The sequence below is a fragment of the Salminus brasiliensis genome, chromosome 13 (genome assembly GCF_030463535.1).
Source record: "Salminus brasiliensis chromosome 13, fSalBra1.hap2, whole genome shotgun sequence".
NCBI lineage: Eukaryota > Metazoa > Chordata > Actinopteri > Characiformes > Bryconidae > Salminus > Salminus brasiliensis.
The window spans coordinates 24,450,079-24,476,787 of record NC_132890.1 but is presented as its reverse complement, the minus strand read 5'-3'; the positions used below and the strand labels follow the sequence as shown (position 1 = coordinate 24,476,787).

The 26,709-nt window shown below is 42.6% G+C and overlaps 1 protein-coding gene across 4 annotated transcripts in view; it reads left to right on the top strand.

Annotated features, from left to right (window-relative positions):
• Positions 1-26,709, top strand: part of sipa1l3 (signal-induced proliferation-associated 1 like 3) — a 120,202-nt gene that overhangs the window by 77,784 nt on the left and 15,709 nt on the right. For all 4 annotated transcript variants that reach the window (XM_072695540.1, XM_072695538.1, XM_072695539.1 and 1 more), the window contains exons 5-12: positions 300-488; positions 1,500-1,674; positions 2,220-2,323; positions 6,497-6,654; positions 6,969-7,554; positions 8,148-8,422; positions 21,784-22,023; positions 22,128-22,298. In XM_072695540.1, coding sequence (XP_072551641.1) covers positions 300-488; positions 1,500-1,674; positions 2,220-2,323; positions 6,497-6,654; positions 6,969-7,554; positions 8,148-8,422; positions 21,784-22,023; positions 22,128-22,298 — 1,898 coding nt within the window. The remainder of the gene's footprint in view (positions 1-299; positions 489-1,499; positions 1,675-2,219; positions 2,324-6,496; positions 6,655-6,968; positions 7,555-8,147; positions 8,423-21,783; positions 22,024-22,127; positions 22,299-26,709) is intronic.

Genomic DNA, 26,709 nt, shown 5'->3' with positions numbered 1-26,709 from the left:
GTATCTGTTGCTCTGTCTGCCTGTTTATCTATCTCTTTGTCTGCCTGCCTACCTACCTGCCTCCCTGTCCGTCCGTCTGTCTGTCTCTCTCTCTCTCACTATCTCACTATCTGTCTGTCCAAGTCTCTATCTGTCCATGTCTGTCTAGCTCTCTCTGCCTATTTGTCTGTCTGTTTGTCTGTCTCTCTGTGAGATTTTGTCTTTATCTGTATTTCACTTTTTGTTTCTATATTTCTAGGTCTGTCTGTGTAATTTTAAGTTTATAGCTTAACCAATACTTTCACTTGTCTTGTCTGTAGTTGGTGACGTTGCGAGGTTCTGTCCTGGAGGACGCTGTCCCTTCTGCCGCTCGTCACGGTACGGTCCGGGGTTTACCCCTGAAGGAGGTGTTGGAGTATGTCCTGCCTGAGCTAAGTGTGTCTTGCCTGCGCCTCGCCCTCAGCACCCCTAAAGTCACAGAGCAGCTCCTCAAACTGGACGAGCAAGGGGTGAGACACTGTGCACTGTATGGTGGCTGCACTGTATTGTATACGATTTCTTAACCATTATCAAAATCTAGTCAGTATAGGTCTGACACACGATCTGATTAGTTCAGTGCTGTTGTATGTGATCTCCACAGGGTTTTGTATTTTTCCCTGTATCTGTATCATTCAGCTGACTACCAGTTGCTAAGTAACAACAATGGCTGCTTTACTCTAAACTGCTGGAACTTTTTTTTTTTATATTTGGTGGAAGAAGCTGCCAGTATTAAATGCATGTAACCAAAACAATGTTTAGGGCTGTTATATATTTCTTATGTAACTTATGTATAAAAGCAATAGGACACTCGTGAATAACCCCAGCTAATACCCCACCAATTAGCATAGTGCTAAACACTGGTCTAAATCCTCACTCACTCTTCTCAGACTCTGAGGAGGTGTTCAGTAAACTCTGCTTTGCCTAAGGACTCTTATTGGCGTAGTTTGCGGGGAAACTAACCCCACTCTGTCACTTCGAGGGTAGTTATAATAGGGATTTAACCTTAAAAACTATATAGTATTTTGTATATTGTTTTTATTATATATTTCTTTACATAAATATTGCTGTATCCACTAATAAATACATGACAGTTGTGCATTACAGCACTTGAACAAAAGTCTCACAAGCTCAGATGTCAGCTGGAAGCCAATATATCCTTAAATAGAGGGTGCTTTTCCTTCCTGTTAATGATTTTGTAGAGAGGGAGGAGGGAGTCTGCCATAATTGTGGGCTTATTTAATTTTTATTACTATATGATTGTATTTTTACTGTACTGTATTTTATGTTCTATATTGTGTCCATTGCTTTGGGAGCCATGTATTGAATGATACAATATGATTGTTAGGGAGCAGCATCTTCTTAAAACTTGGAATTTGTAATGCTGTGTGTGTGTGTGTGTGTGTGTGTGTGTGTGTGTGTGTGTGTGTGTGTGTGTGTGTGTGTGTGTGTGTGTGTGTGTGTGTGTGTGTGTGCGCATGTAGTTAAGTCAGAAGCATAAAGTGGGAATCCTACTGTGTCGTGCGGATCAGAGCACCGAGGAGGAGATGTATAATAATGAGGAGGCCACACCCGCCTTCACTGAATTCCTGGAGCTACTGGGGGACACTGTGTGTCTGAGAGGCTTCAGCAAGTACGCTGCTCAGCTGGACACCAAGAGTGAGTATCTCTCACATTCTCACTCACACACACACACACACACACACACACACGATCACAGTCACACAAAAACACTCCTCCATATTGGCAACTTTAGAGGAGAAGGAAAAAAAAAACCTTAACCTTTAATGGAAAAATTGCTCTAAAAAAAGAGCGTTGCTGTGAAGATTTGATTGCATTCAGCAACAAGAGCACTAGTGAGGTCAGGATGTTGGATGATTACCACCCCATCTCATCCTCAAGAAGGTTTCTCTTAGCTTGAAATTGAAGAATCCATAAAAGTTTCTCAGGAAACGTATACTTTTAACAGTGTAAAGGGACTAAACAAGCTGTGCACGTGATGTGCATTTGCACATCAGTGTCAGCAATGGGTGCAGCCTAAAGTAGCTGAATGCATTCCTTACAAGGGGTGTCCACAAACATTTGAACATAGTGTATGTATGGATGTAAGCATAGCTGTATATATGATGGGGATATCTGTGTATCTTGTCTTAATGGTTTATTCACAGTCAGTAATGTGTGTGTGTGTGTGTGTGTTTGAACAGCGGACTCCACTGGAACACACTCCCTGTACACCACCTATCAGGGCTACGAGATCATGTTTCATGTTTCTACGATGCTTCCATACATGCCCAACAACCCCCAACAGGTGAGCAACACCCGAGTGCGCATACAGACACACACCTGCTGTTCCTTGGTAGATACACCCCCCCGGCTCTTTTTCTCCCCTTCTGCCTTGCTCTCGCTCTCATACTCTCCATCTCTCACTCTCTTTTTCATCCACTCTTTTGCAGTCTCACTCTCTGTCTCTAATTAATTAAAACTCTGATTCACGCTCTCTCTCTTTCTCTCTCCCACTTACTCTCTCGCTCCTTTGCTCTTTTTTTCCATCTTCTCACTTTCACGCTTTCACTATGTCTCTATCTTATCTTTCACTCTCTTTCACACACTCGTGTGTTCTCACACTCTCATGCGCACTCACTCTTTTTCTCTCTCACTCTCCCTCCTTGTTCATGTTTTCGGTCACTCTCTTTTGCACACTCTTCTGCCCTCTTGCGTTCTTGCTTTCTCGCTTTCTCTCTCATTTGCTTCTTTGCTCTCTTTGCTCACACTATCGCTTTTACACCCTCACTCTCACTCTTTCGTGCTCTCTCTTTAATGCTCTTGCGCTAAACGCTCTTTCTTTCGCACTCTTTCTCTCACTCTCTCATGCTCATACTTTCTCTTCCACACTCTCACTCTTCTTCTCTCCCTCTCTCTCTTGCACTCCCTCCGTTGCTCTTGTTCATGTTCTCGGTCACTCTCTTTTGAACACTCTTCTGCGCTCTCGCACACTCTTTTTCGCACACTCTCTTTCTCTCTCACTCTTTCTCATTCACTCCATTGCTCTCTTTGCTCACACCATCGCTTTTACACTCACTCTTTCGTGCTCTTTTTAGTGCTCTTGCATTAAACTGTCTTTCTCTCACTCTCTCATGCTCTTACTCTCTATTCCACACGCTCCTGCTCTCCTGCGTATGCTTGCTCTGTCACCTGCGCTCTCTCTCCCGCTCTGCCTCTCTGTCCTTTACGTTTCTGGCCTTTCTTTTGCTCTCTCACTCTCGTACAGTCGTGCAAATATGGGTGTCCACACGTTAATGTAAGGGTTGGTCCTCTTCAGTCAGGTGATGCATTTGACTCCTGGTGATGCCAGGTGTTCCTCAAACTGGTTTGAAGCCCTGACAGAGATACATGAGACATGATGGTTTTTGCATTATTGCCTACCCCTAATGAACACACAGGCATATGGTTAGCATGCCGCAGCATACTCTAAAAGACCCCTTCCACTCTTCCAGGCCCACCACATCATCTGGAGCAACCCAGCTCAGTCACACTTGCAGTTAAACTTAATTGGAAACTCTCGCAGCTGTGCTGAAGCTCTCATTCGGCCTTGCTGAATGCATGCGGTGTGTTTTTTCAGCTCTGTGTAGAACAGACAGTGAATACACTGGGAAGGTTTTGCTGGTATGCGGTTTCTGTCAGTCAGCTTTCAGTTTCTGCGTGTGCAGGTTGTTTTCTGAAGCTCCTTTGTTCTTTGGATGTTCTTCAGCTTGCTCTTTTCTCTCTCTCCAGCACAGATCAGGGCGTGGCTCATAATTCCATGATGATAATATCACTGCAGCACATTGTGTGGCCGTTTTTGGCCTTTTTTGCGCATAACTCCTCAGAATTATTATGTTTTGATCTTTAGTTTATTTTGACATTATATGCTTCTTTGTTTCCATGTGATTTAAAGCAGCACTGTGTAGCATTTTGTAGTCATGTTGACGCTCCACTGACCTGTAATAAGTCATAGGGAGAATGGCGTCTCTGTCATTGCTACACACTGCTTGACCCACTGCTGTAAAAACACTCGTGAGAACTGTAATATTAAAGTTATGTTATGCTCAATGTTAAATACGAGTGCAAACCGAAGGCTCTGTATCTACTACCGTATTTACTCTACGTTCATTTTGTCTGCATTTGTGCTTTTTCTGAGGAAGCTTACAGATACGAATAAGACACTGTGGGGGGGCAGTATAGCCAGTAGGTCAAGCGATGGGTAATTAAAAAATTAGTAAGAAAAATTGATTTAAAAATATATAATGAAAATTTATAAGAAATAAAAAATGACATTAAAAATTAATAATGAATCTCAGGCCAGAAATGCACTGAAATGTGGATGTGTGTGGCATTACTGACCTATATACTGTATGTTTTGGTCTGTATTTGCAGTGGCCTGTAGAGGGCAGTATTGAGCTACTGACACACTCATGTGGCTCATGTTTTTTTTTTTTTTTAGTTTAGGCCTTTCTAAATTTACTCAACTCCACTTACATCCCTACTAGTGTTAACATTTAGCATTAGAGCTCAGCTCATACACACCACATCACCACAGAGTCTCTCCCTATTGCATTCTCTCTCTCTCTCTCTCTCTCTCTCTCTCTCTCTCAGGTCTCTCTTTTGTGATCTCCTTTGAGCTCTATTTCTCCCTCTCACTCTTTCGTGCTCTCTCTTTTGCCTTTGCTCTTGCGTTCTCTTTTGCACACTCTTTCTCTTGCTCTCTCTTTCGCCAACTTTCATGCTCTCTCTCTTGCGCTCTCTATTTAGCACTCCTGCTCTCACTCTTGCTTATGCTTATGCTCTCATTCACGCTCTCTCTTTTGCTGCCGCTTGCTTTCTCCCTCTCTTTCTGTCATTCTCTCTCTCTCAAACTCTCATTTGTTCACTCTCGCGCGCCATCTTTCTTTTGAGCTTTCTCTTGCGCTCTCTTTACTCCCTCTTTTGAGCTCGTTTTCTTTCTCTCTCTTTGACACTTACTCTTCCGCACACTCTTTTGCACTCTCATTCTCTCTCACACGCTTTTGCACTCTCTCTCGTGCTGATCTTTCTCTTTTGCTCTCCATCTTTTGCTCTCTTGGTCTCAGTCTCTCTCTCCCCCCCTCCCCCTCCCCCCCTCTCTCTATACAGGCGTGTGGGTGGGTCCTAATGCATACACATTTAAACACAGCACACGTGTACTGTTCTTGCTTTTATGACCTAAAACAGTGCAGCAGATTTGGTCAGTATAAAAATCCATCAGCTGAAAGTATTGATCACGCTTCAACAGAGTTTGGTCCGATTTGGATGCTGCCTGAATTCCTGAGTCTGGCTCTGTTTTGCTGTATTTTGTTTAAGAGGGAGAGGGAGAGGGAGAGAGAGAGAGAGAGAGATCTAAGCTGCCTTATATAATTGATACTCTTCCTCTGTTGTAGAGATGTAGTGTGTAGCCTGTTCTCCTGTGACTCAGCGTGGAGGCCTGTCACTCACACACACACGCACACACATGCACACAGCTATTAATAGCTTTTGGTAATGCACTCGTCTTTTTGTAATCACTCTTTGCAGTCAGATCCCTCATGCTTTTATCCCTCGTGTTATGAGATCAAATGAGAACGAACACAAGGACACACACACACACACACACACACACACACACACACAGTGTTTAGTTATATCTACAAGGCGGGCTGAGCTGTGTGCAGATGACAGTGTAATGTAGTGTTGGGTTGTGACAGCGTCTTAAAATGCTTATTTTAGGCCACTAGAGTCTGTCTGTCTGTCTGTCTGTTTATTTATCTAGATACCCTTCTGTCTGTCTGTTTATCTGACCATGCACCCATGTATCCACCTGTCTGTATATCTTTGTCTATTTATCAGTCTGTCTATCCATTATCTAGCTACAGTATATGTTTATCTATGTGTCTATCTATACACTGTGTCTGTCTGTCTATTTAGTTAGATGTCTGTCATCCATCTGTGTGCCTGTCTGTGTGCCTGTCTGTGTGCCTGTCTGTGTGCCTGTCTAAATATCCTTCCGCCCGTCTATCTAAATATCCTTCCGTCTGTTTGGTTGTCTGTCTGTCTGTCTATCCATATATTTATTAATTTGTCTATATATCCATGTCTGTTTATCTGTATAGATATCCATTTATCTGTTTAGGGTATATGTCTGCCTGTCTATCTGTCTATATACTGTATCTGTCTGTCTGGCTTGATATCCGTCTGTCTGTGTGTCTCTGTATATTTGTCTCTATATATCTGTCTGAATATATAGAAATGTATAGAAATTAATGTATCCATCAACAGTATATGTCTGTCTGTCTATATACTGTATCTGTCTGTTCATCTGTCTGTCTGGGTGTCTGTCTGTCCCTGGACCTATTGTTTATACATTGCGAGTATTATTATCTGTTGCATCACTCTCACAGTTGTTTTCCTTTCTGCTGTCTCGTTCTCTGTTTCTGTTTGTGTGTTTGTTCAGCTGCTGAGGAAGAGGCATATAGGGAACGATATCGTTACCATCATCTTCCAGGAGCCGGGGGCCCTCCCTTTCACCCCCCAAAACATCCGCTCCCACTTCCAGCACGTCTTCGTAATCGTCCGCGTGCACAACCCCTGCTCTGAGAACACCTGCTACAGGTAACCAGCTTCGAGACTCTTCCATGGCTACTGGCCACATGTTACCATAGCAACCCTGCCCGGGTAGCAGTTGCCGTGGATACCACACAAAAAAATCTCCTTTTTAAGCCTGTCAAAAAGTTGTTGGTCCGCTGTCAGACTTGTCTGGGTATTTCTGGCAGTCGCTGTTCCCCTGAAGGGCCAATATCTCGTCACAAAACACACTCCTCACGTTAAAAAAAATAATAATAATAGAGAGCTAAAATGTATCGAATCGATGGTACAAAATATAACACATATATATAAACATATAATATTTTTCTCACCTCCTGCAGTGTTGCAGTGACCCGCATGAAGGACGTCCCCCCATTCGGCCCGCCTCTCCCCCCCACTGGTGTCACCTTCCGTGACCCGGCAGCTTTCCGCTCCTTCCTCCTGGCCAAGATCATCAACGCTGAAAACGCTGCACACAAGTCGGAGAAGTTCCACGCCATGGCCACTCGTACGCGGCAGGGCTACCTACGGGACCTGGCCGAGAACTGTGTGTCCAGTACGCCGCTGGACACGGCTGGCAAGCTCAACAACCTCATCTCTTTGGCCTCTAAGCGGCGAGAGCGAGGGCGGGCACGAGAGGGTGCGGAGCTTGGGGCGGTAGGAGGAGTTGCCTGGCGTGTGGTGGCGCAGGACTTTAGTGGAGGCGGGGCGGAGCTTCCCTGTGTTTTGGCCATCTCTGCGGAGTTTGTGGTGCTGGCTGACTGTTCCACCAAAGAGGTGGTGTTTAACTGCTTCTGCGCCGATGTGATCGGGTGGACGGCCGAACGGCTGGCGCTGAAAATCTACTACGGCCGTGGAGATCATGTGGCATTGCGGGTACCTGAGGGAGGTGCCCAGGACATCAGAGAGGTGGTGCAGAGATTGAAGGTATACCGATATAGGTCTGCAAGAAGGCTAATGCCAACCATTATATCTCTAATCTGCTGTTTATGTGTTCACCTGATAGGACCATTATGAATTGCTGCGTCCCACAATTTTTAATAATAACACTGTATAAAATAATTGCAAAAGCAAGCTGTTCATATCTAAATATGCAGCATTTTGCCAAATATCTTGCCCTCATTTTTTCAGCCCCTGTTTTAAATAATGTAGCCCTGTGGCTTTCACAGTGTTCATACAAAACATTGTTGGCCTCAGAGGCAAGCCACAAGTGCCAGAACAGGATCAAGTACTATGAACCAATAGGAACAAGTACTATGTTAGTGCTAAGCTAAAGGCAAAGCTCTGAAATAATATTTTTTGGCCATTCTAGGTTTTAAAAGACATTTGATATTAAATTTAAAGCTTGTGACAGATGTTTTCATATTTTTTTAGCTTGTAAGTAGCAGTTTAACACTGACTTCAGAGGATCCTGAGGGTTCCCCACTGATTAGCTTGACCATATAGTCCCCCTAACAAAGCTAATGCACACTACCCATCACATGTTCTTCAGTTTCTTTTTTGCCTCTCTCCGTGCTCAGGCACTGACTATTGGCTGTGAGACGGTGGACATGACGCTGAGGCGGAACGGCCTTGGCCAACTGGGTTTCCACGTGCGTTTGGACGGCACCGTTTCTGAGGTAGAGGAGTACGGCTTCGCCTGGCAGGCCGGGCTCCGGCAGGGAAGCCGGCTGGTGGAGATCTGCAAGGTTGCCGCGGTAACGCTCACCCACGAGCAGATGATCGATCTCCTGCGCACTTCAGTCACTGTCAAAGTGGTCATCATCCCGCCCTATGAGGAGGGAGGGGCTCGCAGGTGAGTCAAACGAAAGGTCCAGCTAAATGTGGTGGCTGACCTGCATTGATTTTTGGAACGTTGATCGCACAGCTCATTTCTCTTGGCATATCCTTGCATGCTCAGCCAGGTTGGATGGGAAGCATCGGTTCATGGCCATTTTTAGCTTCTTCCACAATGTTCAGTTGCATTCAGGTCTGGGCTCTGTCTCTGAAGCCACTCCTTTGTTCTCTTGGCTGTGTGCTTCAGGTCATTGTCATGCTTTCCCTCTATTAGGACTAGTTGTCCCGGTTCCGCTGCTGAAAAACATCCCCACATGATGATGCTGCCACTATGCTTCACTGTAGGGATGCTGTTAGCCAGGTGATGAGCGGAGCCTGGTTTCCTCCAGACGTGATGCTTGGTATTCAGACCAAATTTTGGTTTCATCAGACCAGAGAATTCATGTTTCTCGTGGTTAGAGACTCCTCTAGGTGCCTTTTGGCAAACTCCAAGTGGGCTCTTATTTGCCTCTAATTAAGGAGTGACTTCAGTCATGGGACCTGAAAAGCTGCAGCAATTTTCCTGTACCCTTCTGCAGATCAGTCCTGTTTCTGAGGTCTGCAGATAATTCCTTTGACCTTGTGGCTTTGAGTTTACTCTGACATGAACTGTCAACTGTGGGCCCTTATATAGACAGATGTTGGTGATCCCCAATTATGCCCAATCAATTGAATTAATCACAGGTGGACTTCAGTTAAGTTGTGGAAACATCTTAAGCAGAATGAGTGGAAAAAACGGCATCTCAGCTCATGTTTGGGTGTCATATTAAAGGGTGTGCACAAAAACATCTAAAAACCTTCTTTTTACTTTGTCATTCTTGGCTATTTTGTGTATATAATGAACTACTATATGTCTGTAGTGTAATGAAACAGAGAGATGGTGAAACGGGTGTGCAGACTGTCCGGCCTGTCTGTATATAGCAAACCAACAATAAGAGCTCTACTCTAAGGGTTAAGCTGATTTTTCGTTTTACTGGCTAAGAAGGTCTCTAATTGTCCTTATCCAGTGTTCCACTGTCATCGTGGTGGAGAGAGCGATTGCCATTGCGCTTCAAAACACATTGGTCCTTGTCCTTGACTAGAAATTTGAGAGAAGGCCTTTCTAATCTCTTGAATGTACATATGGTTTGAAAAGCTTCTGAGTCATGCTGCTTTGATAAGCCCACTAAGGAAAAGGACACGAAGCCCATTGAAGAAATAGTTTGGCCCAAAAAAAAACAATTATCCTAATTGTAGTCGCTCAGATAAAACTTTCTGAAGTTTACTTCTTTAGAACTGGACAGAGGTACACGACAAATCCCACTCCTTTCAATCCTGAATTTCATTGTATTTCGAGCTCAGTTTAGTTCTGATCCTTTGTTTTTACTGCCGTGTTCTGTCCTCTAAACCTAATTTAATATCTGAGATTCTAGAGCTTTGGCTGCGTTAGCGATGCATTTGCTCAAGATGTTTGATGATTTTCTGCTGCTTTTGGCCATGCTGCCTTAACCATGTCACCACGTCTTTACTGTTGAATTATTGCTGAATAGAAACTTTGCTATGGTGAAAATGCTCTGTTTTACCAGCGGGAGAACCACACTTATTTTTCACTAAGACTGATACTGTTTTTAATACAGTATTTAAGGTACTCTGACTGGATGTGATTAAAACAATGTAAAAAAAAATGGACCAGGGAATCCCTTCTTGTAAGCTCCAATAGCTTTGTGTCTCCAGTCCAAAACTTCAGTGGATCCAAACATGTCTTGGCCGCTTGGCTACGTGTGGGCCGAGTAGGAGAACTGTGAAAATCAGATTTTACCATCATTTCTTCCTTTAAATTGTGGACTAAGACTGAATAGCTTTGATTCGTTTATTCAGTAACATGAGGTTGTGTTGGTTAATGACCTATTCCCTCGTTCTCATGGCTATATGTGTTTGTAGTAGGCAGCACTACTTGGCTTTGGTGGGGTATACCACAAGCATTATGATGCACATTTAAAATCCATCCAGGGTCTTTGGTGTAATCGTCAGGTTTAAATGTTTACAGCGCAGAGTCTGGTAATCCAAAGGCGGAGAAGTGCTTCCCCCATGAGCTCCGGTGCCAGAGCGAGATATAAACACACACAACCAGTTTGCTGTGAGCATATGCTGAGTGGTTAACCTTGTCAGACCTAACGCCTCGCTGGAGATTCTGAGTTTTTACACTTGTCTCTTTAAATCTGTCCACAGAGTAGTGGATGAGCTGCCGGTCCACATTGTTCATTGCGAATGGAATTGGAGCTTTCTATGAGCTACTGTGTTTCACAGTATCATTGTAGAAAAGAGGCTTAATGCTGCCTTTAGTGTTTGATGCACTGTGGTCATCTGTTTAGCAAGTGATTCCCAACTTTTGAATGGTAGTGTTTGTTCATATATGTAATAATATCAAATGAATCCCACAAGAGCTTTGAGAAGAATGATATTAACAAGGAAGGGCTGTTTTGCATTGACCTTAAAGGATTTGAGAGCCCATATAAAGGAAAATGACTGAATTAACTGAGAAAGCTATACAGCTTCAATAATAAACATTAAGTTAGAATAAATTTGATATCCAAAATTCATCATATTTCAAAAGTGCAGATCAAAGCATGGTTGTGTATTGCAATGCATTTACTTGAGGCCACCTGAAATACCATAGCTACCACCTGATGTACCATGGGAACTACCTATAAACACCTTGGCAACGCTACAGCACCTTCTTATTTATCAATACTTCACCAATCTCCTGAAACACCTGAGCACCTGCATAGCAATGTCCTAGCAACCACCAGAAATGTCATTATTGGGCGCATAGCAACAGCCTAGCAACTGCCTGGCATTGGGGACCACTTTAGCAACCATTCTGTGAGTGTTTTTTGTTTTTTCTAATTACAGTAAATTACTTAATTTCTTGTTCTCAAAATTTTTTGATATGAATTATTACATAAAGAATCAAAAAATGAATTTTAGAAAATTAAAAAAATGAATTGGACAGATAATTCCAACCTTTACAATAGCAGCATATTGTTGCTGTTGCACAAAACCAGTGCATACAAATCATTACATTTTTGATCTTTTTATAGTTTTTCACTTATTTGCATAATGTGGATGTGGCATTCTCACTGAATATTGTGACATGATGTCATGATGAATGGACCAATAGCAATGCTCCAAAATGACTTGGAATAAAACATTTGTACATTGACTTTCATTGAAACTTGAGAAGGTTTTTTCCTTTTCCTGTAAAATTGCCATTTTGGAGATGAGAGGACAGTAAACAAATTGTATAATATAAAAAGGGGGGAAATAGAGCCCTGTAAGGCTGCTTCAGACAGTTAATCTCAAGGTCCTTAAACTCATTATGCAAACAAAGCAGTATGTTATGCAGCAGCAAAACAGCAGTTGTTACGTGCTCTTTTTGCTTTGCTGCCTCCTCTGAGATGTGTTTGCGTTTAGGTAAAGATCGATGCAGGTGTTTTTGGCAGAGGTGGCTGTTTCTGTCGCAGATTTTTTTTTCCTCAGAGTTCAAGATCTTCTGAGTTGGCTGCAGAGGTTTGTCCTCAGTCAACTGTAAAAATGCTCTCTGTGCTAGAAGTTCCCATCAGGGCCTGGCATTTAAATGCGTCAAGATCGAGAGCGTCCTTTATAGCCACTGCACAGAATATAGCCTCTGCATTTAACCCATCTGTGGCAGTGAATATACACACACACACACACACACACACACACACACTTGTGACTAGGGGCAGGAAGCACACACAGCTCACGCGGTGGGCAGCCACCTCAGCACCCAGGTAGCAATGTGGGCGATAGGTGCCTTGCTCGTGCCGGCACTCCCCTTGCCCTTGCTTCCTGTCGGAGGCCGTCTAGTCCCAAGCCCACAAGAAGTTTTCCAACAGAACCTTTTCAGTTTGAGCAGGAATGCAGGCATACCATAAGCCCTGCCCTTTCTCTGCAAACCTAACTCTGATAGGCTGCACCCAGATGTCTAGTTTAAATGATTGACAGTGCCTTCCATGAAAAATTAGATATACAATGTGCTGTAGTTGTCACATGGCATTAAACACACACACACCAGTGATTAGGGCAGTGAGAACACACAACTGGGGGGTGGTGGTCATCTCAGCCATGAATGTTGAGGGATGATTGTACTGGGCATAGACCTGACAACCTTTCCAAGTCCTTTTCTCTGACCTTTAGACCATGCCTGTCCACAATCACCAGGCTGGATTTAAACCACAACTTTCGCAAACTGTGTTTGAGGCAGGTGTGGTGATTTGGGATGTCTTAGCTATGGTTAGCCTCACTGCTGCGGTGCAAAACTGAAGAAACATGGCGATCGTGTCTCAGCTGATGACATTCGGTGTAAGAGGAAAACTGGGTAAATGTGGGCGTCAGCAGGCCAGTCGGTACAGTTAGACATGATGGAGAACAAATTCACTTCCTTCATCAGTCTCACTCTGTCCTCTTTTTAAACACACACGCTCACACACACACACACACACACACACCAGATTTTGAGACAGTAGGCAGACGCTTCAGCTCTCGGGGGATCGGTGAGTGGGAGTGTGAGAGAGAAATTGAGAGACTGCGAAAAGAGGAGAAGAAGAAGGGATGGAACTGTTTAAAGGGGTACAGAGAGGATTGTTGTTGTGCATTGAAATACTGTTGGAAATGCGCTCTAGGAGACGCAGCACGGTCCTTTCTAGTGACCATTGTGTTCAGTGCTCTTACCTTTTCACCTATTCTCTGAACCTCAGTATTAAACATACAATTCTACAAATACTAATTCTGCTATGAGTTATTCAGTATCCGCTATGGGTTATTCAGTATCCGCTAGGGGTTATTCAGTATCTGTTAGGGGTTATTCAGTATCTGTTAGGGGTTATTCAGTATCTGTTAGGGGTTATTCAGTATCTGCTATGGGTTATTCAGTATCTGTTAGGGGTTATTCAGTATCTGTTAGGGGTTATTCAGTATCTGTTAGGGGTTATTCAGTATCTGTTAGGGGTTATTCAGTATCTGTTAGGGGTTATTCAGTATCTGCTATCGGTTATTCAGTATCTGCTATCGGTTACTCAGTATCCGCTATGGGTTATTCAGTATCCGCTATGGGTTATTCAGTATCCGCTATGGGTTATTCAGTATCCGCTATGGGTTATTCAGTATCCGCTATGGGTTATTCAGTGTCCGCTATGGGTTATTCAGTATCCGCTATGGGTTATTCAGTATCCGCTAGGGGTTATTCAGTATCCGCTATGGGTTATTCAGTGTCTGCTATGGGTTACTCAGTATCCGCTATCGGTTACTCAGTATCCGCTATCGGTTATTCAGTATCCGCTATGGGCTATTCAGTATCCGCTATGGGTTATTCAGTATCCGCTATGGGTTATTCAGTATCTGCTATGGGCTATTCAGTATCTGCTATGGGTTATTCAGTATCCGCTATGGGCTATTCAGTATCCGCTATGGGTTATTCAGTATCCGCTATGGGTTATTCAGGATCTGCTATGGGTTATTCAGTATCCGCTATGGGCTATTCAGGATCTGCTATGGGTTATTCAGTATCCGCTATGGGCTATTCAGTATCTGCTATGGGCTATTCAGTATCTGCTATGGGTTATTCAGTATCCGCTATGGGCTATTCAGTATCTGCTATGGGTTATTCAGTATCCGCTATGGGTTATTCAGTATCTGCTATGGGTTATTCAGTATCTGCTATGGGCTATTCAGTATCTGCTATGGGCTATTCAGTATCTGCTATGGGCTATTCAGTATCTGCTATGGGTTATTCAGTATCCGCTATGGGTTATTCAGGATCTGCTATGGGTTATTCAGTATCCGCTATGGGCTATTCAGTGTCTGCTATGGGCTATTCAGTATCCGCTATGGGTTATTCAGTATCTGCTATGGGTTATTCAGGATCCGCTATGGGTTATTCAGGATCCGCTATGGGTTATTCAGTATCCGCTATGGGTTATTCAGTATCCGCTATCGGTTATTCAGTGTCTGCTATGGGCTATTCAGTGTCTGCTATGGGCTATTCAGTATCTGCTATGGGCTATTCAGTATCTGCTATGGGCTATTCAGTATCTGCTATGGGCTATTCAGTATCCGCTATGGGTTATTCAGTATCTGTGGTTAATGATTAAATAACGACTATGAAATTATTCAGTATTTGTTCTGAATTAAGTATGTTTTCTGAATTATCAGTAACTGCTTTTAGAGTATTTATTCAGAAGTATTCAGTATGTACAATGGAATATTAATTAATGACTGTGGATTATTTCGTATTTATTCAGTATTTACTCTAACTACTGTGGATAATGTCATATTTTGTTGTTCAGTATTCATGCAATTCAGTATTCATTTAATTTGTATCTACTGTAAATAATCCAGTACCTGATATTTAGTTATGAGTTGAAAAAGTTAAGCCTCGTCTCCCACACAAACACACACGCACAGTCTGTATGAATGTGGAGGCATAGTGTGTGTGTCTGGGTCTGTCTGTAGTGGTATTTTAGGTGTGTAATCATGTCTCTGCTGTGCTAAAGGGGCTCTAAACCCCCTAATTATTCCGCAGTGCTCTTGATACTGCTCTCTAGAAGCCATATGGGGTTTAGTGTGGCAGTTTAATTACACAACTAAACTGCTCTGAAATGCTCCCACTTCCTGCCTCCTCTCTCTCTCTCTCTCTCTCTCTCTCTCTCTCTCTCTCTCTCTCTCTCTCTCTCTCTCTCTTTCTTCCTCTCTTTTCTCTCTCTCTCACACACTCACATGCTTGTAAACTCTTATCATGAGAAAACCCCACAAATAATGTGTTAATTAGGAGATTTCTCTATCGCTCTGTTTCCTCCCTCCATCTCCTGCAGATCATCACTTCCAACAAGTGTGGTTTTATTACTGCCCCCCCCCCTCTCTCTCTCTCTATATATATATATATATATATATATATATATTCATATATAGAGCACTCTCACTCACTCACGCCTGCATTCTCTCTCTGTCTCTAGTGGAATGTTTCTCTCGGTTGGGTGTGGATGTGCTGCTCTCTCTGTATTGATTTGCACACACACACACTTTCAGCCTCTATTTCTCTCTCTATTTGACTCCCCCTTTCTCTGTTTTTTACACCTCCACCGTCTCTCTATTAGTCTTATTCCCCCTGTCTCTTTCTTCTCTATCTCTCTGTCTCCTTCTTTCATATTCTCTCTCTCTCTCTCCCTTTCTGTTTTTATCCCATCTCTTTGTCTTAGTCCCTCACCCTTTTCCCTCTCTGTTTTTCTCCCATTTCTTTCTGTCCTATTCTCTCTCTCCTCCTATTCCTGCCATTCTCTCTCTCTTTCTCTCTCTCTCCCTCTCTCTCTCTCTCTCTGTTTGGTAAGGAGTGCCAGGGAAGCAGATTGCATGAGATTAAAGCTCTGAGTCTGAGGAGAGAGAGAGAGAGTTATATATATAAATAAATAAGACTGTGATTAATTAACAATGCCTTCCATGCACGCACACTGTGTGTGTGTGTGTGTGTGTGTGTGGGGAGATATTTAAACATGTCGGAACACCTCCTGTGTGTACAAGAAAAGTGGGTGGGTGTTGGATAGACCACGCCCCCTCCTCTATTACAACCCTGCCTCCATCGCTCCATCTCTCTGAGGGTATTATCATAGTGGAGCTGGAGAGAAAAGAGAGAGGGGAGAAAGTGAGAAGCAATAGAAGCTGGGAAACGAGTGTGCGCAGGAGCGTGTGTGTGTGTGTATGTGTGTGTAGTCCAGCTGTTTGGAAGATGGCTCTGACTGCGCAGTGTTGGAGATGTGATACAGCCTGCAGTGCACACACAGGTTAGTGTGATGGACCTCAGAGTGGACGGATGAACAGATGGACGGATAGACGCTCAGAAGAGAAAGGAACCTGTCATTGTACCCTTTACTGTGTGTGTGTGTGTGTGTGTGTGTGTGTGTGTGTGTGTGTGTGTGTGTGTGTGTGTGTGTGTGAAGTGAAATGCGTGAGCTTGTTTCTCGTGTGTGTGTGGTGGTGTTCTGGCTTTGATCCAACTGTGGCTTTAGTCTTGCTGCGCTGTGTTTGAATGCTGAGGGATTGTCGTTCCTCCCTCCCTCTCTCTCTCTCTCTTTCTCTCTCTCTCTCTTTCTCTATGCGATGCTTTTATAACCTGGTTTTAAGTCTGTTATGAAACTTTGAGGATGAGTGAGGAGATCACAGTGTGTACTGGCGGCACGCTGCACTTAAACACAACTGAGACGATTTACTTCCTGTTCTGTTTTTTTTTTTTTTTTTCCTTCCCCGGGATTGGCCTAATACACAACAGGAAATCTGAGGGTACATGTAAGAATATATATCCAGTCATATCAGAATATTAGGACCACCTCTGGACCACCTGGAAAGGACTCTATAGTCCATCTGTTTGTCCATCTGCATACTTCATTAGCCTCCTTTTACCCTGTTCTTTAATGGTCAGGACCCCACAGGACCACCAGAGAGCAGGTAGTATTTGGGTGGTGGGTCATTCTCAGCACTGCAGGGACACTGACATGGTGGTGGTGTGTTAGTGTGTGTTAAGCTGGTACGAGTGGAGCAGATGTGGCAGTGCTGCTGGAGTTTTTAAACACTGTGTCCACTCACTGTCCACTTTATTAGACACCCCATACCTAATTGATCCACCTTGTAGATGTGTGTGCTGGTAACCTTTAGTCCTTCATTAGTAGTCACAGGATGCTGCTCACAGGATGCTGCCCACAGGACTCTGTTGGCTGGATATATATGGTTGGTGCCGGACAGCCAACCCAGCTCCACCGCACCAGCCACCAACCAACAGGCTGAGGGTGATGAGGGGAGAGAGCGCCATCTACCCACTTGCCCAATCACATGATGCGTCCAGGGCTAGGATGGTGAATCCTAGCATGTGCATCCTCTAAAATCACACAAAGCTCATCTTGTCAAACTGAAGGACACTAACTGCCAGTTCTGTTGCATCAGCTAGCAGACGTCCTCACTGGGGCAGTGTTGGCTCAGCAGTTAGAGCAGCAGGCTATTGATGACAGGGTTGTGGGTTCGATGACTAAGCTTGGTCAGCTGCCACTGTTTGGTTCCTTGAGCAAGGCCTTTCACCCTCCCTGCTCCCACAACGCTACAACGATGGCTCTCACTGTTCACTGTCACTGTGTGTATGTGTTTGCTCTCTAGTGTATGTGTGTGTGTTCACTGCATGGATGGGTTAAAGGTGGAGGCCAAATTCCACCACAACAGTTTGTGAATAGGGGAGAGCGGGCCCATGTACACACATGGAGAGAGGAAGGTTTCTATGGTCAGATAAGATGTTTGGCATTCAACTGTTAAGCATGGTGGTGGTAGCAGCAACATTTTCGGGGACTGGTTTGGAACTAGTACAGCGTAAATGTAGGAGAGCAAGACTAGTTGTGCTGTATGGGGCTCCCAGACATGGATGGCTATGGCATCACCGGGGATTAACCCTGATGATGTTGCCAACACTCTGACGGCTCTTTCTTCTCCTCTTTGTTCCTCCTGCTTCTCGTTCATTCTTCTTATTTCTTTTGGTCTTCTGGGACAGAGGATAATTAGCAGCAGTGTGTAGTAGAGCTGAGTGCTGCTGAAATATAGATGCCTGTCTGTGTCTTTAGTCGGTGTGTGTAAGGGACCAGTCGATGGCGTCTGGCGGAGAGCTTGGAGTATTGATGTGTGGTCAGGCCCTGGTTGACTGGCTGACCCACAGAATGTCGCACTGGGAGAAAAAAAAAAACATCTTCACATTCCCTTTGACCCAGAGGTGCTCTGGGGCTTCCATGCTTTAAAACCTCTAGTTAAACTTCCCCTGAAATTAATTTATTTATTTATTTGTGTGTTAGATTTTTTTTTGTTTGTTTGTTTGCCCCCCGATTCGATCGAGTACCCTTGTACACAGTACACAATGACTGTCGGCCGACACTGACAACTCTCCATTCCACCTTAAATAGTGCAGCAGTTACTGTGTACATTTCAGCAGCAGAACATAACTGCTGCATCATTTAAGGTGGAACATAAAGTTTGAGTAAAAAGACTCTTTCTGCCTTGTTTTGGCTGCTATCTGGTGACGTCACTGCACTTATCGGTTAAAATAAAGCTTGGTTTTATTTTGTTCAGTATGTTTAGGGTAGTTTTTATGGAACAAACTTCTCCTGGGTCCTTGGCCTGTTTTTTGCTGTCTTTAAACGCCAACTGAAGACCCAGCTCTTCCAAAAGAACCTAGGCAAAGTGTAGTGTATGTTGAGTATCATGGTCTCCATACTGACTTTTTGTATTTACTAGCATCTAATCTTAGGATATCATTTGAATCCTAGTCTGTACAAACTAGCTATGGCTATTTTTTTGAGTAAACAGTGAAGCAACTTTGTAAATCCCTCTGGATAGGAGCGTGTGCTAAATGCCTTAAATGTAAACGTAGCACATCCCTACTTAAATATCAGAATTACACTTTGTGGGTTTCATATTTTCTTAATATTATACGTCTTTTATGTATTGTAGTTTGTTATTGTGAAGTTAAATCTACTCTTTATTGATTCATTTGACAATATACCAGTTCTTAAACAGTCCCAGAGGGTCCCATGTTGCTACCACCACCATGCTTAACAGTTAGGTTAGTACAGTGTTATTGTGGTTGAATACCTCACCTTTACTCCTCCAAACATCTTTGTCTCATCTAACTATATATTGTTCCTTTTTCTTTGGCCTTGTGGTCAGCTGCAAACTTGCGTCGAGCTTGAAGATTCGTTGTTTCTTTCCTATTGTGAATCGTAGACTGCTATAGAGAGTCTGTTCTCTATAGCAGTCTGGTGTTCTAGCAGCTTTCGGTTCATTTCAGGCCTTGATGGTTCTTGGGTTATTCGTGGTTATTTGAACCAATTTCCTCTCAGCTGAGAGTGACCGTTTTCTTCCGGGCCTTGGCAAAGTGGCTACACCTGCCAGTAACTCTTATTTCCGAACAGTTGTTTGAACTGAGGATCTTTGATTCTGCAGATGTTTAGAACTGGCTCCAAGAGACATTCCTGACTTGTGTAGGTCTACAGTCGTCATTCTCAGATCTGCGATTAGCTCCTTGGAAGGGACTAGACAAGCTGTGTGCATTTGCACATCTGTGTCAGCAATGGATGCAACTATCTAAATACATTCATTAGACATACATAAGACATAAAATATAATAAAAATATATAAATGTTTTAGCAATTATCTTAAATCTACAGTCTTTCATCAAATAAAGATACAAAGCATCAAAATAATCCATTTTGCAACGCCGCACAGTGGAATGGTGCACCACCACTTCTGACTCAGCCAAACCTTCATGCCTTGGCAAAGTGGCTACACCTGCCAGTAACTCTTATTTCCGAACAGTTGTTTGAACTGAGGATCTTTGATTCTGCAGATGTTTAGAACTGGCTCCAAGAGACATTCCTGACTTGTGTAGATCTACAGTCGTCATTCTCAGATCTGCGATTAGCTCCTTGGAATTTTTCCCATTGTAATGTGTGTTGGTCAATCTAGACAGAGTCCTGCCTTTTGGCTGAACTATGGCCTTTACTGTCCCATATGGATTAGGGTGTTGAGTTTCTGGGGAAGTTAAACTTCAGAGGGCAGTCAGGCACTGAGTGGCTCCTGTTCTTATAATGCTGATGGTGCAGAGACACAGGGATAGAGAGGGGAGTCCTGTCAAACAAACAATTTTAATGTGGACACAGAGAAGCTAACTGCTGTAGTCAATCATGATCACTAACAGGAAGCTAAGTGGCTGGGGCCATCTGCATATATATATATATATATATATATATATATATATATATATATGGTGTCAAATCAAGTCTATTACAGATTAATGAACAACCCAGGCAGGTTTCCACAGTGCTAACTGGTGGGATATTACCTTCCTTCACCTGTTAGCTACATTAGCTTTGTTCAGTGTGAAGCAAACCTCTTTACACATTTGGGGGAAGGAGGAAATTGGAAATTAGGCTTTTGGCTGAACTATGGCCTTTACTGTCCCATATGGATTAGGGTGTTGAGTTTCTGGGGAAGTTAAACTGCAGAGGGCAGTCGGACACTGAGTGGCTCCTGTTCTTATAGTGCTGATGGTGCAGAGACACAGGGATAGAGAGGGAGAGAGAGAGAGAGAGAGAGGGCTTGTGTTTCTCCCAGTCATCATAATGAGATCCACAGGAAGGCTGCCTAAAACAAGTGCAGCTCGTCCTTCCGCTGAGAGCGGACCGTGATAAAGGGACTTTAGTGTAGTGCTCTTCAGGGATTTAGGACTTAATCCATGCTCTTCATTTACACAGTTCATTCCCAAATTACAGCAACCCTCTGGCCGTCTGTTGGAGCTCTGAAAGCTGTGTGCTTTAGGCCACAACTCAGACAGGGCATGTAAAACAAGCCTCTAGAATGTCCTCCAGCTAATGTTTACAGTTAGGTATCATGGGATGTTGGAGTCAGACTGTATGCATATACTGATGTGATGCTTTTTTACATAAACAAATAGTCTGTATAAGTATATATGTATATGTATAATATGTATGTATGTATGTATAATATAAGTATACAGACACATTCTATATGGACAGGAGTACCAGAACACCTGCTGTCATTGTTTATTGTTTCTTCCAAAGTCCCCACTTCATCCCAACTCCCAAAAGTATTGAATGGAGCACCATCATTCCAGAGAGCACAGTTCCACTGCTCCACAGCTCAATGCTGGGGGGCTTTAACCCCCTCTAGCCCACACCTGGGATTTTCTTCTCTAAAGAGTCTTATTCCTAATAGCAATGCTTCTCTACAGGGACTAAACAAGCTGTGTGCATTTGCACATCTGCGTCAGCAATGGATGCAACTATCTAAATAGACATACATTAGACATAAAATATAATAAAAATATATAAATGTTTTAGCAATTATCTTAAATCTACAGTCTTTCATTAAATAAAGATACAAAGCATCAAAATAATCCATTTTGCAACGCCGCACAGTGGAATGGTGCACCACCACTCCTGACTCAGCCAAACCTTCATGCAAGTTCTTGGCAGAAAAGTTGGGGATTTGATTGCTTCTCTTACCAGCAGACAAGCAGTTGTAGCTGAGCATTTTCTTGGTTTTCCAGATATCCACTTAACCTCCACAGTTCCACAGTTAGCACAAGATGTAAAGAGGGAATTTGCTGAAGATCTTGTGTTTTAGTGCTAATTAGCTGTAAAGGCTAACTGTTTACTGTTTACTACTCGCTGTAGTTCCCCCAGTGGCTTAGTAGTACCAAATGTCCTCCTTGTGTAATAACCTTGAACTTGTTTCTCTGCTCAGGGGCTGTACGGAGGAGTTTGAGATGAAGACGGTGGAGCAGAAGGGCGATGCCGAGCCAATGGCAGCCGGTTACCGCTCAAGTCAGCGTACTCCAGCCTGGCGCTGGGACAGCCCGCCTACACACCCTGCCCAATCCGGACAGCGCTGGACCCCTGTGGGTCCCCCACAGCCCCCCAGCCGCACGCACAAGGCAATGGTGCCCATCCCGTACAGAGAGCCACAGCTGATTCCCACTAAAAGGTCAGTAAACTGCTAAAACCCAATGGAAATCACTTACATCCTCAACGCTGTCCAGTTGCTGTTAAAGCAACCATTTGTCTCTCTCTCTCTCGCTTGTCCCCCAGGCCTGTGAGTTATCCTGAGAATCACTACAGTGTGTCCCCAGTAGGGGGCGACAGGGGGCCGTACCGTAATCCTTCCGCCAGCTTCTCCAGCCCCGGTTCAGCTCTCAGTCCGGCTCTCGGGGTTCCAGGCCTGAGCGGATCTTTCGTTCGCTACAAACCATCACCAGACAGGTGAGTTAGCCTGTCTTTATCACAGCCCAACTCGGGCTCAGAGAAGAGTTGGGGGGGCTGCACCTCATAATGTCCAGGGCTAAAATTACTTTATGTGACCAAAAATTTATGCCGATTGTTGTTCAATTGTTTGATTGAATTCAGCTACACACAGGCATTGGTAAGGTCTTGTATGCCACTTCAGTTCATCCCAAAGGTGTTGGTTGGAGCTCAGCCAGACCAGAGAACACTGTGTCACTGTACCGCTGGGGTACAAGGCTTTTTAGCCCACTAGCTCAGTGGTCCCAAACTTGGACCTAGAGGCTACCTAGGTGCTCACAAGAACCCAAATGAATGAATGGGTATTTTCCTGTTCTCAGTGTTACTTAATGGGGAAAAAACATCACTATGTACTGCTGCACCGGTTAGCTCTAAGATAAGGGCTAGCTCTTTAGTTCATCTGAGGAGGCAGCCTCCATTATTCAACCTTTATATGACACAAAAGCTACTAGTTCAGTATCAGTGTTTTTGGTAATAAAACACATATTTTTCATGGCTCCGTGATGTCCTTCCCAAATTCCCAAATTGTCTTATCCCAAATTATCAACTAGACCCACAATTCAGTAATATCATCCGAAGCCTTTATATTTTCGGGAGTGGAGCCCGATGCAGTTTTCAATTTTATGTTAGCACCAAGCTAGCGAGTAGTGGTTTATGGTTCATTTGACACAATCAAGTCCAGCTTAAACCCTAAAATCAGAATTTTGAGGTGCATAGCAGACATTTAACATTCTTCACTTTCTACAGCATCTTGTACAGTAACCCCTTCAGCAACACACTGAACTTGACGTCTAACTAAAATGAATCACTGAGTCAAAATGGGCTTAACTGTAACAGACACTTGGATGGTACTTGGATGTACCATTGAGCTCCGACTCGCTGTTATGGGCTTTGGCTTTATTATCGTGAGTCAGTGAATCATGATGAATCGTTGATTCATTAAGGTGATTGATTTGTAGTAGAAAACCTTCCCAAACTCAATGGTCTCATTGGGCTTACAGAAGCAGTTTAAGCGGCACTTATGTGTGCAATTATACGTGTGGCTGTGACGCTAAACCGCCACTGCTCTGTGGTGGTGATGAGTGTGTGAGGCGTGTTGAGACACACTGCGCTGATTAATCCCTCAGACTCGCAGCCTCATTGTGCATCACGTGTGTGCTTGTGTATGTGTGGGTGTTTTTAGGAGATTGAGGCATGAACAGACAGACTTGCTTTCTGCTGATTGATCGGTTAAGTTGAATGTGTGTGTGTGTGTGGTTTTGTGTGTGTTACTTTTGTGGCTTGTCCTGCTGCTCCAGAGAAACGTGTTCTCTAAAATCAACAGGAAAGAAAGTGAAAATAAAATACACCCTCTCCAGCTGTGTGTGTGTGTGTGTGTGTGTGTGTGTGTGTGTGTAAGAGAGAGTGAATGTGAATTTTATTATATTATTCCCTTTTACACTTATTTAATGCATTTCATCCTATTCTGTTCTTCTTATTCTCTCCTCCGTTTCCATGGAAATGTGAGTCAGGCTAAGTCTTTTGCGCTGCACTATTACTCTTGTTTTGACACGGTTCTGTAGGTACTACAGTTTTTGAGCCAAGCCTTAAAAAAAATCCACAGTGATCCGCACTGTGACCTGTTGAAATTCTGTCTAGAAATGCCTACAAGTCACAGTGTGTTGAAGAGTGTGGTTCAGATTGTAAACATGGTGGTGGTTGGGACCCAAACGCCACCATGTACATAATCTGAACCGACCTGTGCTTATTCAGAATTCTTTCCCAACCCAGTGTAGCTCAAAGCCCATCCACCTGACTGAATAAAACTTTAACATAGAATTTTATCATGTTTATCTAGTTTATCGTCATTCCTACTGATAAAGTAAGCTTGGTGAAATGACTATATTAGCAAACTGCCAAGGCTCTATTGCTGTCAGCCTACTGTCTATGCTAAAGTTGACATGGACTCTTACTACAATAATTTTTTTCACCACCATTAACCATCATTACTTATATTGGTTTAACTGATCATATTGGTTCTATTATATTATGGAAGTGACTCATAGTACGGTGAGTTTTTATCAATAATTTATAAGTAGTTCTGACCAGAGGATGAAATTTAGTATCTATTTATAGTAAGTAGTAGAAAATATTAGAAAAATTGTACGTTTCGTGACTATTGTACAGCTTCTGCTCTTTTAATTAAGTTAGATTGGGATACAGTACCATACTTTTACTATAGTACAGTTTCTTCTCTTTTAATTAAGTTAGATTAGGATACAGTACCATACTTTCACTATAGTACAGTTTCAGCTCTTTTAATTGAGTTAGATTGTGATACAGTACTCATGCTTTCACTATAGTACAGTTTCAGCTCTTTTAATTGAGTTAGATTGGGATACAGTACTCATGCTTTCACTATAGTACAGTTTCAGCTCTTTTAATTGAGTTAGATTGTGATACAGTACTCATGCTTTCACTATAGTACAGTTTCTGCTCTTTTAATTGAGTTAGATTGGGATACAGTACTCATCCTTTCACTATAGTACAGTTTCAGCTCTGTTAATTGAGTTAGATTGGGATACAGTACTCATGCTTTCACTATAGTACAGTTTCAGCTCTTTTAATTGAGTTAGATTGGGATACAGTACTCATGCTTTCACTATAGTACAGTTTCAGCTCTTTTAATTGAGTTAGATTGGGATACAGTACTCATGCTTTCACTATAGTACAGTTTCAGCTCTTTTAATTGAGTTAGATTGGGATACAGTATTCATGCTTTCACTATAGTACAGTTTCAGCTCTTTTAATTGAGTTAGATTGGGATACAGTACTCATGCTTTCACTATAGTACAGTTTCAGCTCTTTTAATTGAGTTAGATTGGGATACAGTACTCATGCTTTCACTATAGTACAGTTTCAGCTCTTTTAATTGAGTTAGATTGGGATACAGTACTCATGCTTTCACTATAGTACAGTTTCAGCTCTTTTAATTGAGTTAGATTGGGATACAGTACTCATGCTTTCACTATAGTACAGTTTCAGCTCTTTTAATTGAGTTAGATTGTGATACAGTACTCATGCTTTCACTATAGTACAGTTTCTGCTCTTTTAATTGAGTTAGATTGGGATACAGTACTCATGCTTTCACTATAGTACAGTTTCTGCTCTTTTAATTGAGTTAGATTGGGATACAGTACTCATGCTTTCACTATAGTACAGTTTCAGCTCTTTTAATTGAGTTAGATTGGGATACAGTACTCATGCTTTCACTATAGTACAGTTTCTTCTCTTTTAATTAAGTTGGATTAGAATACAGTACCGTACTTTCACTATAGTACAGTTTCAGCTCTTTTAATTGAGTTAGATTGTGATACAGTACTCATGCTTTCACTATAGTACAGTTTCTGCTCTTTTAATTGAGTTAGATTGGGATACAGTACTCATGCTTTCACTATAGTACAGTTTCTGCTCTTTTAATTAAGTTAGATTGGGATACAGTACTCATGCTTTCACTATAGTACAGTTTCTGCTCTTTTAATTAAGTTAGATTGGGATACAGTACTCATGCTTTCACTATAGTACAGTTTCTGCTCTTTTAATTAAGTTAGATTGGGATACAGTACTCATGCTTTCACTATAGTACAGTTTCTGCTCTTTTAATTGAGTTAGATTGGGATACAGTACTCATGCTTTCACTATAGTACAGTTTCTGCTCTTTTAATTGAGTTAGATTGGGATACAGTACTCATGCTTTCACTATAGTACAGTTTCTGCTCTTTTAATTAAGTTAGATTGGGATACAGTACTCATGCTTTCACTATAGTACAGTTTCTGCTCTTTTAATTAAGTTAGATTGTGATACAGTACTCATGCTTTCACTATAGTACAGTTTCTGCTCTTTTAATTGAGTTAGATTGGGATACAGTACTCATGCTTTCACTATAGTACAGTTTCTGCTCTTTTAATTGAGTTAGATTGGGATACAGTACTCATGCTTTCACTATAGTACAGTTTCTGCTCTTTTAATTGAGTTAGATTGGGATACAGTACTCATGCTTTCACTATAGTACAGTTTCAGCTCTTTTAATTGAGTTAGATTGGGATACAGTACTCATCCTTTCACTATAGTACAGTTTCAGCTCTTTTAATTGAGTTAGATTAGGATACAGTACAATACTTAAACTATAGTACAGTTTTGGCTCTTTTAATTAAGTTAGATTGGGATACAGTACTCATACTTTCACTATAGTACAGTTTCAGCTTTTTTAATTGGGTGCCCTCCCAAGGTTTCTTCCTCCAGCTCTGAAGGTCTTTGTGACGTCAGTTGTAAAAAGTGACGTACAGAATAAATGTGAATTTAAATCTGTTTGAGTTTTAAAGCAGTTTTTGC